This window comes from Rhinolophus hipposideros, assembly GCF_964194185.1.
Source record: "Rhinolophus hipposideros genome assembly, chromosome: 17".
In the NCBI taxonomy this organism is placed as follows: Eukaryota; Metazoa; Chordata; class Mammalia; order Chiroptera; family Rhinolophidae; genus Rhinolophus; species Rhinolophus hipposideros.
The window spans coordinates 55,948,168-55,963,712 of NC_138063.1; the positions used below are offsets into that span (position 1 = coordinate 55,948,168).

At 49.1% G+C, this 15,545-nt stretch overlaps 1 protein-coding gene across 2 annotated transcripts in view; it reads right to left on the reverse strand.

The window, feature by feature from the left end:
* Nucleotides 1-465: 465 nt before the first annotated feature.
* Nucleotides 466-15,545, reverse strand: part of ALDH1L1 (aldehyde dehydrogenase 1 family member L1) — a 199,998-nt gene continuing 184,918 nt past the window's right edge. For both annotated transcript variants that reach the window (XM_081078526.1, XM_081078525.1), the window contains exons 17-23: nt 14,768-14,861; nt 11,785-11,884; nt 8,991-9,089; nt 6,314-6,479; nt 4,029-4,134; nt 2,589-2,788; nt 466-768 (exon numbers count right to left, since the gene is read on the reverse strand). In XM_081078526.1, the coding sequence (XP_080934652.1) occupies nt 713-768; nt 2,589-2,788; nt 4,029-4,134; nt 6,314-6,479; nt 8,991-9,089; nt 11,785-11,884; nt 14,768-14,861 (821 nt within the window). In that variant the 3' untranslated portion in view covers nt 466-712. The remainder of the gene's footprint in view (nt 769-2,588; nt 2,789-4,028; nt 4,135-6,313; nt 6,480-8,990; nt 9,090-11,784; nt 11,885-14,767; nt 14,862-15,545) is intronic.

The window sequence follows — 15,545 nt, forward strand, 5'->3', positions numbered from 1 at the left end:
AAAACTAAAAAAAATAGGGCAAAAGATGGAGTACCGCCCAGGTATGGAATGCTAGCCTGGGGCAATGACCCATGGTGGTCCAGGGACAGCCTCCCGCTGCAATGTTCTTGAATTAGAAGTCAGCTGAGGCCTATTTGCCTCAGGGAGGCTCCCACAACAGTCTGTATCTGTTGGGGGAGAAGGGTTGCATCACAATTTGGCTTCCTTGGCTCTTCCTGCTTCCTCCCCTTGGTGTTTGGGGCAGTGTGTGGGGGTACCCCCACAAACCTCTCAAACACCTAATTCCACCTCATCGTCTTTTTTGAGGCCAGAGCTGACACACATTAATTTCTCACTTCTGTGTCTCTCACCGAGGTGACTGACTGGCTCTCCCAGTCCCTGTAACCTCACTTATGTGTCAGGACTTGCAGGGTCACCCAGGGCACACCCAGACAGGTGAAGAGACACACACAAGGTGCAGGCTGCTGATAATCAGAACCTTTATTTGCCCTGGGTTCACTTTCTCACCCAGCCAAATGTGACTCTGATTGGACTGGGGTTGGGGCACGGGTCCCAGACAGGGACAAGGGATGCAGGCAGGAGGATTCCATCAGCTGCTTCAGGTAGAGGTACCATGCATCAGGAGGGGATGAGAAGGGCAATTGGATTGCCAGGGGAGGCAGGTCAGATCGTGGAGGGTGAGATGGAGGCTTTCTTCTCACTAGACCTTTCTTCAGTACTCGACAGTAATTGTTTTGACCCGCAGGTACTCATTCAGGGCCGCCTCTCCTGCAAGATAGTGCATGCCATTGGAACCATCATCATCATGGAGGTTCCTGCATGCATATTATCTCATGGATCACTACTTCAACCCCAGCTCAGCCCCAGTTACAGATGAGAAACCAAGGCCTGGAGGGTCAGCTGCCAGTGAAGGAGGGACCAGGATTCCAATAGGCATTGGAATACAGAACCAACCTGAGGCCACCACACCAGAGACTTCTTTAGTTTCAGCAACCTCCTCTTAAGGGAGGGCAGCCCCATCAGTTTCAGGGCAGCTGAAAGTTTCTCTGGGTGCCTTCCTATTACCCACATGTGCCAGCCTCTCCCACTGCTGCCTCCCAACCAATTCCAGATCAAGTTGTGACTAGGAAATGGCGTGCCTTACAAGGCCCCCGAGACCCCTGGAATCTGACTGTGCTAAGGGTGGGTATTTGTTGGCCCCACAAACAACTTGAGGAGCCTGTGGTTGCCTGACAACGCCCCCACACACAAAGGCTGGGTCTAAGGGTCATGTTTCCCTGATGCTGCTACCAACGTTGTTTTCACCACCAGCTGGGGTCCATTGAGGTCTCTGGCCCGTCCCAAGTTTGGAAGGCCTGGTTTGTGGGAGTAGGACACAGAGGACAAAGAAAGGAGAGGCTGGGAGCTTGCAGGGGCAGAGTCATAGTGACAGAGATCATATCCTGGGGACTCAGCACCGTAGCCCTCCTGGATGATGATGGTCCTCGTGGATTTTCATGGAAGACACCAGGAAAGTAGCCCAGATATGGCAAGAACAGAGGGGACAGGAGTGTCCAGCATGTGTGTGTGTGTGTGTGTGTGTGTGTGTGTGTGTGTGTGTGTGCCCTGGCTCTGCGTGCATAGTGTTTGTGTGGTGTCAGGCTTTGGGGGCGTTGTTGGGCTCTATTTACAAGCATCCTTGGAGTTTCCCACAGGATTTGAAAGATGGAGTAAAGGAGAAAAAACAGTGAGTGCCCTTTGGTTTCAACCTCAATTTGAACCTCCCTGAATACCCTGAGATGGACAGGGGAGGTCTGGAGGGATGGAGGTGTCTAAGAGACAGTGTGCTGCTCTCTTATACCTTTTGGCCTCTGCCAAACTCGGCATCAGAGCTGTGATGCCCAACTGGAGCTAGTCCCCAACTGCTGGCATCCAGAGTGGCAGGATATGGAGAACTGGGACTCACCCTAAGTCAAGCAGCAGTTCAGGAAAAGAGGAGTACTAGAGCAAAACTCCACTTTCCCCAGCAGGTCAGGCCAGGCTTGCATTCAGCTTCCTACCATGGTGACCTTGTCTCTACACTAGGAACTCACACTACCCTAGTAGGCACCCATGGCTTTCCCTCTCTCTGAGGATGAAACTTGAGGACTGACTGTGATCCCTGGGCCCCACCATCTGGCCCCTGCCTGCCTCTTGGGCTTGCTCTCCTCCTTTCCTCTTTACCCTGGGCCCACACCAGCTTCTCCCTGCAGCTCCAAGACCAAAGCTGGTTCCATCAGGACTTGCCATTCCCTCTTCTAGGAATACATACCCCCGGTCTTTATGGCTGGCTCCTTCCACCATCGGGGTCTCAGGGCAGGTGCCACCTCCTCAGAGAGGCCCTTATTGGCTCCAGGCTAAAGTTGCTCTCCCAGTATCCTTACCTAGATCACTGTCTTGTCTGCTTCCTAGCACTCTTCACTTTCTAGAAAGATCTTGTTTACTGCCTTAATTATCACTTGTCCTCTCACAGTAAGAAGTGAACACCATCTTGTCAATGCTACACGCCTGATCCCTTGGACAGGACCTAGCACCAAGTGACCTCTAACAGATGTTTAGGATTAGGTTACCCAGGTCTTTGCCAAATCCGGACTGCTTGAACCCTCCGAAGGGAGCAGCCACGTCGGTCTTGTTGTATGTGTTGATGAACACGGTGCCTGCCTCCAGCTTGTCACTGATGTATAAGGCCTTGCTGATGTCCCTGGTGAAGACTCCAGAGGCCAGGCCAAATTCTGTGGCATTGGCCCGAGACAGCACAGTGTCCACGTCACTGCAGGGAAAATCCAGGAAGAACTTGGTGAAGGAGGATTGGGCAGCAGCCCTGGACTTGGGACTCAGAGAGACCTGCACCTCCCCCACAGGGGAACCCAGCCCTCTCCAAGCTCCCCACCATTCAGGACCTTCTGAGGAGAAACGTCCCAGGCCTACAGCAAGAGTAGAGGAGACAGGACTACAAAGAGAGGAGGACAGAGTTAAAGAGACGAGGAAGAGCAGAGTAGAATTTGCACACAGACGACCACAAGAACACTTTGGGTCAACAAGGGTGAGCCCCTCACTTTACAGACAGGGTGATGGGAGCCCAAAGAGAGGAAAAAAGGGTCCCCACAACACCTGGAAAGGTACATGCACTGAGTATTCATTCCCCATGGAGCCATGTCTGGGGTGTCCCCACCTCATAGGCTTGAAGACTTAGCACAATATTTGCTTGGTAGATGGCAAATTATTCTAATAAAAAATCAGCATGTAATGATAATTTTGATAAAATTTTGACAGTTGGAAGTATAGTGTATTAGGATGAGGTGCCATTTTGTAACCTGCTCAAAGGTTCTACTCTGAAACTAATAATCCATAAAAGAATTTGTAGTAGATCAATGTGGCCACAGAGTCCAATCCTTCTTTTAAACCCAGGCTGGTCTTGGTGACTTGCTGGACAAATAGGACATGATGAAAGTTAGGTTCTGGGCTTTCTGAGGCTGATCAATGGATCTTGAGGAGCCTTGAGGCTTACACTCAGCCACTGTGGGGGAGCCAGGTGCAGAGCAGAGGCCCTGAGGCTGCCATGGGGGAGAGAACCTATAAGGTGGCCCAGAGACCACTGGAAGACAGCCACTCCAGATATCCCGACTGAGGGCCAGACATGGCACAGAGCAGAGGCAGGTTGGACCCATCAAACCCTAACCAAATTGTAGATTCATCAGTGAAATAAACAACTGTTACTATTCCAAGCCATTGAGTTTTGGGGTAGTTTATTACACATCAGTAGACAATTAGGACAGATACCAACACACTAAGAGAGATATTCAGAGACACAAAGGATACTCACAGTAGGACTCAAAACCCTAGCAGTCCCCTGGGGCTCTCCTCACCTCAGTGGTTGATGAAGACTCTGCAGACGGCCAGATTTTGTCCACCCCATCTGAGTTCTCCTTCTGTCCCCAAAGCTCATGTGAAACCCCCAGTAACACCCGGGAAGAATCAGGCTTTTGAGAGACATAAGCAGAATTCCCTACCCGTTAGCAAACCGAGAGATGATCATGATGGGCCCAAAGGACTCCTCCTTGGCTATGAACATGTGGTCCTCCACGTCTGTGAAAACGGTTGGCTGGAAAAAGAAACCTGGGGGGGCCGGGGGAGGGGAGACAGAGGTCTGTGGCATTCAGGAAAGCCATCCTCCAGTAGTCCTGCCTCTCCTTGTCCACGCTGGGTCTCACCAGCCACCATGCACACATCCCACTCAAGCAATGCAATTCGTGACATCTGTGTGGCAGATGCCACATACTGTAGGGTGCTTTCCTGCCCGAGGCATACAAATTCATGGGAGCCCCACAACCCTTTCAAATAAATGCTGCTGAGGAAAATGAGGCTTAGAGTTTGTCTGTAATAGAGCTGACATTTGGATCCAAGTCTGTCTAAAGCCAATGCAGAAGCTCAAGTTCACAAAGACTTGAGGTTTTCTAGTGACATCTAATCTGAAAACATATCTGGATTCTTTGTCTAGTGCAGCCTCCCAGATGGCTCTTCATTGGACCCTGTGGCATGGTAATGGGGAGGAGATTTGGCTAAGACCTCCCAGGACTGTCTCCCTTTTCCCTTTTCCTCTGCCCTGCTCTGGGCTCCACCATGAGCACTCCATGCCCATGCTCCCTCATCCTCTGGCTTCCACTAGGTTCGGTCACTAGAAAGCAGCCTCTGTCCTACAGTTCTGCTCTCACTGGGTCCCAGGAATTCTGCTCCCTCCTCTTACTTCTCAGGTCAGGTGGTGATAGTGAAGGTTCCCTATTGTTCCTAGTTCCTTGGTGCTGTATCCCCAAACTGCTCTTTGAACAATGCCTTCATTTCACTCTCTCCCAACAACCCCTGAACTCTGGCCTCATGGAACCCCCAGTCAAGTTGGAGCTGTGAAGGCGGTAGGCAAATAGTGGCAGTACAGTGGTTATAAAACTCTGTTGAGGTATGAGGTGTCCAGCAGCACCTGTGATGACCTGTGCCTGGCTGTCATTTGAACTGGATAATGAGTTCACCAGGTGGGGAAACCAGGGAGGTATTCACTAAGCAGAGGAGTGGCAAATGCAGTGAGAGCAATAAAATGAAACTCATGTTCAGAGGGAGAGTTGAGCATGGCCAGAGTATGGGTCAAAGGCAAGCAAGTTAGACGCAGATCATGAGAGACCCCTGGTGGGAAGTTAGAGAGTTTGAGCTTGTTGCTGCAGGATGATGGGTCACAGTGGAAGTGTTCCAACATTGGGGGAGACATAACCAAACCTCTGGCAACTGCCTAAGTAAAGGATTAGCAGGGTTCAGTGGGTCCTGCAGGAAGCTTCCATGACGGTCCAAGCAAAATGAGATTCGGAGAGTTGGCCCAATGGTGACATGGATACAGGAGAGGCAAGAAAGATTTACAGATTTAAGAGCATTAGGCAATTAAATAAAAGTAGGGGGTCAAGAAAAGAGAGGAGTCTAGAATTAATTCTTTTCTTCGCTCCTTTGTTTCATCAAATTAACTCAGGCTTGGTATGAGGCTTGGAGCCGGCACGAAAGACCTAACAGTATACAGGAAACACATGGCTCCTGTTTCTCTGGATCAGGCAGTCTAATGGGGAAGCAGCTCAAATAATCCAGAGCAGCTCCTGCTCTTCTGGCTCTGCTGATTTGATTAAATGGAAGATTCTAGAGAGGCAGTTGTGTGTGTCTGGGATCAGGTTGGGTCTGGGGACACTGTGATGATGTGATGGATTTGGTACCTTTGAGTTTGAAGGGCCTGGGGGACATGTAGGTGGAGGTGTCCAGGTAGTCAGGAGTTTTGAGTGAGGAGGATCCTTGGAGACAGATATTTGGGAGGGTCTGAGTCATTGTGTAGGGTTAGATCCTCCAGGAAAAGTGTCTAACATAAGGAATGCTCCAAACTCAGGGCAGACCTGGGGATATACCTACATTTAAGATACAGGGGGAGAGGGAGCTTCCAGTGAAGAGCAACTGCTGACAAATAATGGTGAAAGATAGGAAAACGATGGAATCCTGGGCCATGGAACCCATGGGAGGAAAGAATGTCAAGGATGTGGTGATGTTAGTGGTAAGTCAGAGTCTACTACAATACAGATTAAACCAGCACTGACTATGCTTTCAGTTCTGGAACTTCAGTCCCACACCTGGTCTGGCAGGTGTCCAAATAGCCAAGACCAGCCCATCCAAGGTACCTGGACTTTAGATACCTCCAGTTAGAACTGGGCAGAAAACCACAGGCCATGCTACTTCCTGCCTCAATTTACCCAAGTGGGCCAGGAGTGCTCTGACTTACCTGGTCGAGGGACTTGATTCCCACCATAGACTAGTGTGGCCCCTTCCTTCACACCATGTTGGCAATACTCTATCAGTTTCTGTAGGTGGGCTTGGTGATTCTGTGGCCCGTGGTTGGTATCCCGGTCTAGCGGGTTGCCAATCTTCATCTTCTTCACCTCTTCTACCTGTGGAAAGTCCTTCCAGTCAGGTCTCATTCAGATGCCGCAGTTTCTGACTTTGCTCATCATCTGACCCCCCCCCCCCATGTTTGCATTTTTGGTGACTAACCACTAGCTCCTGAAGAAAGTCCACATGCCAGTTTGAGGAACTCAGGGAGTTCCATATTCTGGTTCCCACCCTGCCTTCCAGGCTGAAACCCAGATGTATGCCACATATAGGGAGACCTGAGCCTAGTGTCAGACATGCTGGGAAACGCAGTTGTGCAGGGATACAGGAGAGTGAAAAAGAGAGGCAGGCTGTGTATGTGTGAGTGAGGGAGGTAGGCGGGCAGAACAGGGTGTGTCTTTACACTGGTTCATCACCCAGCTTCACAGACTAAGAAGCTGAAGGAAGGCTTTGCCAGGCACTCTAGGATATGGGATGGGGATGGGGTGGGGAAATATCAGTCCTGCTAAAATGCCCTGGTGACAAGGTGGGACAGACACTAAGTGGAGGGGAAGGGCCTGGGTCTTGAGTCCACTCACCCTTGCCCCTACTTCTTCTGCTTGCTTCAGAATCCAGCTTGAAGACCCCCCTCCTCCGGAATGCCCTCCCCGTTGCCTTGGCCAACATCCAAGTAGGTCTAGGCTTTGCTGCCTAGAGTTGGCCTGGGTTTCCTCAAAGGATATGCCAGATATTATCTGATGATTCTGAGGCTGGGATGGGGAGAGTAAGAAAAGATCTGGGTATGGGATGCTGCGCTACGATAAGGAATTCAGGTGAACATAACCAGTGGGTGGCAGATGCCAGGTATTCAGGGCTCCAGGCTAGAGTCACCCCATCCCATTTTTGTTACTTCCCTCCTCTGCTCCTTCCTCGGTTTCCTAAGACCAAACAAGGTAATCTCTGCCCTCACTGTAGCTGCATTAAGGTCAGGCTTGACTGGCCTCCTCCTTTGTGGTTAGGGCCACTTAACTCCTGTGCAGGCTCCACATACCTAGCCAGGGCTAATAAGATGCAGGAGGGACTCAAGCCCCATTAGGGCCACTGTCTTCCTTCGTACCAGGGCCCCTTAGCTCCTCTGACTGTCCTGAAGGGTCCACAAACTGGTACTAATCTGTGCTTTGCTCCTCTCTCTGCTTCATCTTGGCCACCCAACTGCTCCCCTGTCTCTCCAGGACACCAAGAGCAACCTTGCTGACTCTCCTCGATGCTCAGCTCACTCCCTGTATTTGGGATTCTGAGCCCTGCCTCCTCCGGTGGAGTTGAATGAGCTCCAAGAGGCCTTTAAACTTTCATTCTCACGCCTGGGAGTCCTGGATCAGGCCCAGCATGTGCCTGGGCACAAACTTCAGAATGAAGTCTCCAAAAACAAGCCATCCAGAGCAGCCACCAAGTGCCCCAGCTGACCTGGCACCACCGCAGATATGTGAGCAAGTTCAGGTGAACCTGGGCTGGTGTCCACATTGCCAACACACAGGATTGTGTGCTGCATAAACAATGTTCTCTCTAGCCATTAGTTTTTATAGTAGTTTGTTACATGGAAAATAGTTACACTCCCTTTCAGAAAATCTGTTTTCTATTTTCATATTCTGCCTTTCATATTTTTAACCATTATTCAAGATCTTCTTCTCCAGGAACTCTTTCCTAACAGCCACCCCACCCTGTCCACAGACCCACTCTCTCATTTTCTCTGGCTTCCTAAATATAGTTTGTTTAAACTTGCACATAGAGGTTGTGCCCTCAGCATCCCCTCTTATACCCACTGGGATTGGATTTTGCTCTCCACGACATGAGGGGGAGGCGGGATCTTGGCTGAAGCTGAGTCAACCAGAGCTCTCCAAACCCTGCTACCCCTGAATGGATTAGGAATGGAACAGAGACCTGGTCATACCAACCCACGCCCTTCCCTACATCCTTTTATGAAAGAGTTGGTAGGAAAAAAGTGATTTCCCTGTCTGGATCTATGTTGTAAAATGTAGTATATGCTGTCAGTAACCTGCCCCATCCCCTTTACTTCTGAGCACACACCCTGTAGCAGTTGTGAGAGGTGGCTGTTGACAGGTCCCATGAGCGGACAGGAGGTGTCCTCCAGCCATAGTCAACAACAGTTGGTAAGGGACAAAAGTCTGGTCTCCTAACTCCAAGGGTACTCCTGAAAGGTGTCATTCGTGTTCTAGAGCTCAGGTCCGTGGGTCAGGCCAAGGCTGCATGTCACCTGAGACTATGTCCTCAATTCCTGTTCTCTCCTGGTCCCTCACTCTTCCAGGTTTCACCTGAGAGCTCACCCTTAGTAAGCTACATGAAATCCTGGCTCAGGCTCCACTGCAGGGACCTGACCTAAAACAGGCCCTTTTATGTCAATTTGAGTGGCAGGGTTGCTATTTCTTGCTGAAATAATAAAAAACAATGAAGACTTGATACAGCTCCTTGCGGGTTCCCTGCCCAAGTTGAATGATGCCTGACTCCACGTGGCCTAAGCTCCCTGCAGCCCCAGTGACTGTCCCGGTGTGCAGAGACCCTGTGGCAGAACTTACCACCTTCTGTACAAACAGGTCGTGGATTGAGTCCTCTACAAAAACCCGGCCCGCTGCAATGCAGTTCTCGCCTTTGTTGAAGAAGACAGAGCTCATTCCCTTTGGCAAACCGACAAGAAAGCTGGATTATAGCCACTCCTATGGGCATGGGTGCCCCACTCCCACTAGGCCCTCGTACTCCCATCTATAGGAAAGGGGAGGAATGCACATGTCCTGACTTCCTAAGGAGGCCAGGCCCAGCCACTGTGGGGCACATGCACCCCACTCATTCCTTAGTCACTTCAAGAGGACAGGCAAGGGTGACCTGCCCCTAGGGGACAAGGCCTGTGTCCATGTTGCAGAGAGTGGAGGACAAGAGGGATTGAAAAAGAGTGAGGCTGGAGACCCTGTCCACTAGGTGGGCTCCCTAGGGTGACTCAAAAGAAGTCAGAGCTCACAATCTTGAGGCTGAACATGGGAAGTCTGTTAGCGTAGAGCAGGAAATAGAAGGTGGGCAAAGGCAAGCAGCGAAGCCCCGTCTTGGAAGGGACAGGCCTGAGGGAACTGGCAGGAATACAGAATAAATATTCTCAGAGGCCCAAGGGAGCCTGCTTTATAGACCTGGGAAACCCCATGTAGGGGCTGTTGAAGGAGCAAAAGCCTGGCTGCTCTGGATCAAGTCTGGCCTCCTGGAAGCTGGGTCTGTACTGCCCAGTGTCATGGCTTGGGCTTTTAGTCTAGCAGTGTCAGCCTCAGCACCAGGGCCAAGATCCTTGGGCTGATGGACTGACTGCCCTTGGTTGCCCCATCTAGTGAGACTGGACTCCCTTTTGTGCCCATGCTGGGTGTCACATCATCCTTCAAATCACGCGGGACTTGGATGGGGTAAGGGCTTATCTGGGCACCCGGATGAACAGGGCCTTATTGGTTTGCTCCCATAGGAATGGATGGGGGACTAAGGCATAACAATAATAATGCTAATATAAGAACAACTGATACGCAGCACCTGCCACATGCAGCCACCGTTCTATGTCTTTCAGACATAGTAGCTTATGATCCCTGTAACAACCATAGGAGTTAGGTATACTATTCTTCCCATCCTATAGGTGAGATTACGGAGCCCCAGAAAGGTTAAGTTACTTGCCCAAGACTGCCCAGTGAGTCAGTGGTGGACCTGGGCAAGTGTGGACATGGGCCAAGGTTGGGGAGGTTTACTATTGGTAGCGTTGTGCCCAAGTATCCAGGGTTCTGCTTTGCTTATCTAGATAGGAAGTTTGCCAACCCATGAGGCTGATTCCAGTTATTCTTACAGTTATGAAACTTCTTGGGAAGGTGTTTTTAGAGGGCACATGTCATTCCTTGTCCCAACGGTCATTCCTGCCACAGTCTACGAGGTCTGCCAATTATGTTTGCGAACTTGCCACCGTGCACTTAAATTGGTAGCACTGTAGAAACAGCTCAATAAAGTTTCATAACTTTGGTATATCAGTGTCTCACAGTTGTGTTTGTGTCGACGTGTGGAGGTGTCTTGCTGAGAGGCGTTTATTATTGTTGTTGTGTGTTTGTGTGTGCCATCACGACAATGTTTGAGCTTGAATTAGAGAAAGGAACAAACATTACATTTCTTGTTAAACTTGGCAAAGGTGGAAGGGAAATCAGGGGCATGAATTAGTCCAAATTTATGGGGACAATGTCATGAAGAAAACGGTAGTGTACAAATGTATTAAATGTTTTTCTGAGGGGAGAGAATGCGTCACTGATGAAGAGAGGTCAGGGAGGCCAGTAACAAGCAAAACTGATGAAAACATTGCAAAAATTTGTTGAACTGTGCATCAAAATCATCGGCTGACTATGAGAAGAATAGCAGACCCAGTAGACATCAATAGAGAAGCAGTTAGAAAATCTTAACTGAAAATCTTGGCATGAGAAAGGTGTGTGCAAAAATGGTCCTGAAGGAGCTCACCGATGAACAAAAGCAAAGGAGAGTCGAAGTTTGCCAAGACCTTTTGAAGAGGCAAGATGATGTTTTGGGCCATGTTATCACTGACCATGAAACATGTGTGTACCAGTACGACCCTGAAACAAAGCGTCAAAGTGTACAATTGAAGTCAGCCAATTCTCCATGACCAAAAAATTTCCATCAGTCCAAATCAAGAGTCAGAACGATGTTGCTAACATTTTTTTGATATCAGTGGGATTATTCATTATGAATTTGTACCAACTAGACTAATAGTTAACCATGTTTACTATTTGGAAGTGCTGAAAAGGCTGCGTGAAAAAGTTAGATGAAAAAGACCTGAAATTTTCACCAACAATTCATGGTTCTTGCATCATGACAATGCACCAGCTTACATGGCACTGTCTGTGAGTGAGTTTTTAGCCAGTAAACAAATAACTGTATTGGAACACTCTCCCTACTCACCTCATCTGGCCCCCAGTGACTTCTTTCTATACCCAAAGAAAAAGGAAATATTGAAAGGAAGACATTTAGATGACATTCAGGATATCAAGGGTAATATGACAACAGTTCTCATGACCATTCCAGAAAGAGTTCCAAAATTGCTTTGAAGGGTAGACTAGACACTGACATTGGTGCATAGCTTCCCAAGGGGAGTACTTCAAAGGTGACCTGAGTGATATTCAGAAATGAGGTGTGTAGCACTTTTTCTAGGATGAGTTCACAAACCTTATTGTCAGACCTCGTATGCTTGTGGTGACACTACAGTCTAGGTTAAATGTGTGAGCTTTACTGTAGAATCAGAGAAAGCATCCCACCTCGCCTCCCCCAATGACCTGCCCCCAGGCTGGCCCTCACCATCTGCACAGCCTTGCTGAGGTCACAGTCAGCAAAGATGATGAGGGGCGACTTCCCTCCCAGCTCCAAGGACACCTTCTTCACGTTACTCAGGGCACAGCTGAAAGGAACAGTGTTGATGGAGTTAGATCCATGGGAGAAAGGGACATGGGGCTCTAGGTAGAGGGGGGCAAGGGCAACTCCAAAACATGCTTTACTTGAAAGAGCGAGCAAAGGGTGGAAGGGAGCCCCATGAGACCAGGCCCAGTGACTTCTCTCCACCCCATACTTACTAGCTACTCCCTCTCACTTCCTCTTGCTCACTGGCTTCCCACTGTGCCTCCTCCAACAGTCAACCCCACCCTAACTCAGGGACTTGCTCTCACTGTCCCCCTCCTTGTCACTCCTTCTTCAGAGGTCCCCACAGCTCATTCCTCACCTCTTTCAGGCCTCTGCTCCCAAGTCCCTTGTTAAGATGCCTGCCTTAACAGCCCCATATAAAATGTAAGCTCCTGTGCACCATGGTGCATTTGTCTGACCCCACCTACTGGAACCTAAACCCCAGCAGGGCACAGGCATTTGTCTGGTCATGCAGGTGGTGTTCAATAAATGTCGAACCAATAAGTCCACATAGAAGCATCCCCAGGTGGGGCAGCTGCAGTGCCGTAGGGGCTTTGTACCTCAAATTTTTAGTGTCGGGTGAAAAAAGAGAGTAGCTGGGGGTCCTGTGCACACTGCATCAGTGGAAACAAAATGAACTTACTGATACTGTCCTCAGAGGGACACTCAGTAAACTGGGCACAGGGCAGGGGGTTCCTTGTTCAGGACTGAATTCAGGAGGAAGATTTCCCTGTTTCAGGCACCAGCCACATGGGCTTGGAGAGAATCCAGGAAAATAGCAGCTGCAGAGCCAGAGTGCTGCCCGCACAAATCCTTCTTCCCTGGAGTCCTTAGAGTGACATTTCCTGAGTCCTCCCTCTGGACTCTGTGCACACATGTTCAGACGTGAATTTCACCTACACAGCATAGGGGAGACTGGCCAGCTTTTGAATCAGAAGAGGTAAATAAACTGCTGTGACTACTTGCAATTACATCCCCTGCTCTGTCATCTGTCTGTCCATCAGTCCCTTGTTCTCTCCAGACTCCTCCTCTTCAACACCAAGGTTTACTCCACTGCACTCAAAATGAATCAGAGCAGCCCCGCCCTGGTGCACTCATAGGTTGCGACATCAGGCTCTATTGACCCTAAAGACATGATCCACCAGCCGCATTGGCCGTGGCTCCTGACCCAAAAAGTAGATGTCACAGAAAGCCACTGAAATTGGCACAAGTGTGGTACCCATTGGAGAAAGGGGTCACAGCGCAGGCTGGTTCAGAGGGAGTGTGCAGGGCTGAGAGGTGTGAACCCCACAAAGTGGGAGTGTGGGGTCAAGGGCTGCAGAAGTATCCCAGGGAGAAAGAGCATTGCTCTGCATTAGGAGCTACAGTAAAGAGACATTGTTTAATATAAGAGAAGCCTTTCTCCCTGTGGAATTGTCATGCTGTAGCTGGACTCCCCACTCATGTGACCCTTGGAACAGAGACAGAAATGGGTGGTCATGTATCCTTAGAGATCCTGCAAGTCAGAGGACTCAGAAGAACCCCCAGCTGCTCTCTGTTTGCACTCATCATCACTCAAAGTGCAGATACCCAAAACCCACCCCAGAAACTCAGCTTCAGTGGGGTGGGGCCTAGGCATCTGGTGACTGTCTTGGGGCAGCCATGACTGTGAACTTCTACCTCTGTCTACCTACGCAGACCAGAATCACTGAGCTATAAACTACCTTGATTGAACTGGTGGGGAAACTGAGGCCTGGAAGGGTCAGGGCTTGACCCAGGTCACATCGTGAATTAGTGACAGAGCCTGGAACACAACCCCACTGTTTCTGTTTGAGGCCAAAGTACAAGGAATAAGAGTTAGAGGATGTCCTAGATCACTATCCTCTATTAGAATAGAGCAAAAGCCTCAATACTAGCCACACATATAATGGCCTTTTTTTAAGTAACCATATTTAAAAAAAAAAAAAAAAAAACAGCTAAAGAGAAACTGGTGAAATTAATTCTAATATATTTAATTTAACCCAATTAATAAAAAATATTATCATTCTGGTGGCTCAGGCAGTTAGAGCTCCATGCTCTTAACTCCCAAGGTTGCCGGTTCGATTCCCACATGGGCCTGTGGTCTCTCAACCACAAGGTTGCTAGTTCAACTCAAGTCCCGCAAGGGATGGTGGGCTCCGCCCCCTGCAACTAAGATTGAAAAAGGCACCTTGAGCTGAGCTGCCACTGAGCTCCTGGATGGCTCAGTTGGTTGGAGTGCATCCTCTCAACCAAAAGGTTGCTGGTTCGACTCCCTCAAGGAATGGTGGGCTGTGTCCCCTACAACTAGAAAATGGCAACTGGACCTGGAGCTGAGCTGTGCCCTCCACAACTAAGACTGAAAGGACAACAACTTGAAGCTGAATGGCACCCTCCACAACTAAGATTGAAAGGACAACAACTTGACTTGGGAAAAAGTCCTAGAAGTACGCACTGTTCCTTAATAAAGTCCTGTTCCCCTTCCCCCCCTCAAAAAAATTATCATTTCAACTTGTAACCAATATAAAAAAAATATTAATGAGATGCTTTACTTTGTGTGCTAAGCTTTGAAAATCCGGTGTGTCTTTTACATTCCCAGCACAACTCAATTCAGAGCAGCTCCATTCCAAGAACTCAGCAGCCACACACAGTTCCAGCACTTCACAGGTCCAAGTGAGCTCCACAGAGCAGCCACTACCAGACTTACCAGGAGCTTGTCATACACGAAATAACCTGTGTTAACCTGGCCTCCAGGAACCACAGTACACATGGAGGCTTGAGAAGCAGGATCAAGCTCACACACAGCACTGTCCATATCCAGACACTGTGACCAGAGCCACAGCTTCTGAGGCAGTGGTGGCCTCTCCCACACATCCTAAATGCCTACCTTTTCATGATGTGCTTTCCCACCTCTGTGGAGCCTGTGAACCCAATTTTCCGCACATCGGGATGGTCTGAGAGTCTCTGGCCAACCAATGAGCCTGCGGATGGGAAGAAGTGGGGGAGTCAGGGTGGCCTCTCCGGTGCTGGAGTGGGGAGATATGAGTCCCGTTATCCCTCACATGTCCACCCTGAGACCAGAGCTCTGGGATGTGCCCTATGTGCTTAGTGCCCTCAGTTCCTGGAGCTCACTGGCTTTGCTCCTTGTTAAAGACAGTATTGCATTCCCTCAAAATTCATATTGTATAGATACAGATGTGAACAAAACCAACTCCATGTCTGTGTCCTGGATTTCACTTCGTTTTTCTTTCATGCTATGACCTTTGACCAACTTCACTGTCCTTAGTAAGCATATCAAAGCTTTCTAGTTGATGATTATCGGTGTTCCTTAAAATGTAGCCATAAATATGTTTGTTAGTAACAGCTGATGGCATGACAACTGAGATAAGTATCAAAATGGTAATAGTATCGATTATAAACAATCAGCGATCACAAGACTACCAGGAGGTATGGCCCCTGGTGCTATTTCATTCTTTGTCCCTTGGTCCTGTCAGTCATTGGTACCTAAGTTGTACTATAAAAAAAAAAAAAAAAAAAAAAAAAAAAAAAAGAAGCGTGGTAACAGCTGTCTGTTAGTGAGGGATAATCTGCACAGAATTGTTGGGTCATCTCTTCCACTCCAAACCAGTCTTCCCATAAATAAATTACCCTATAATAAATCGTTG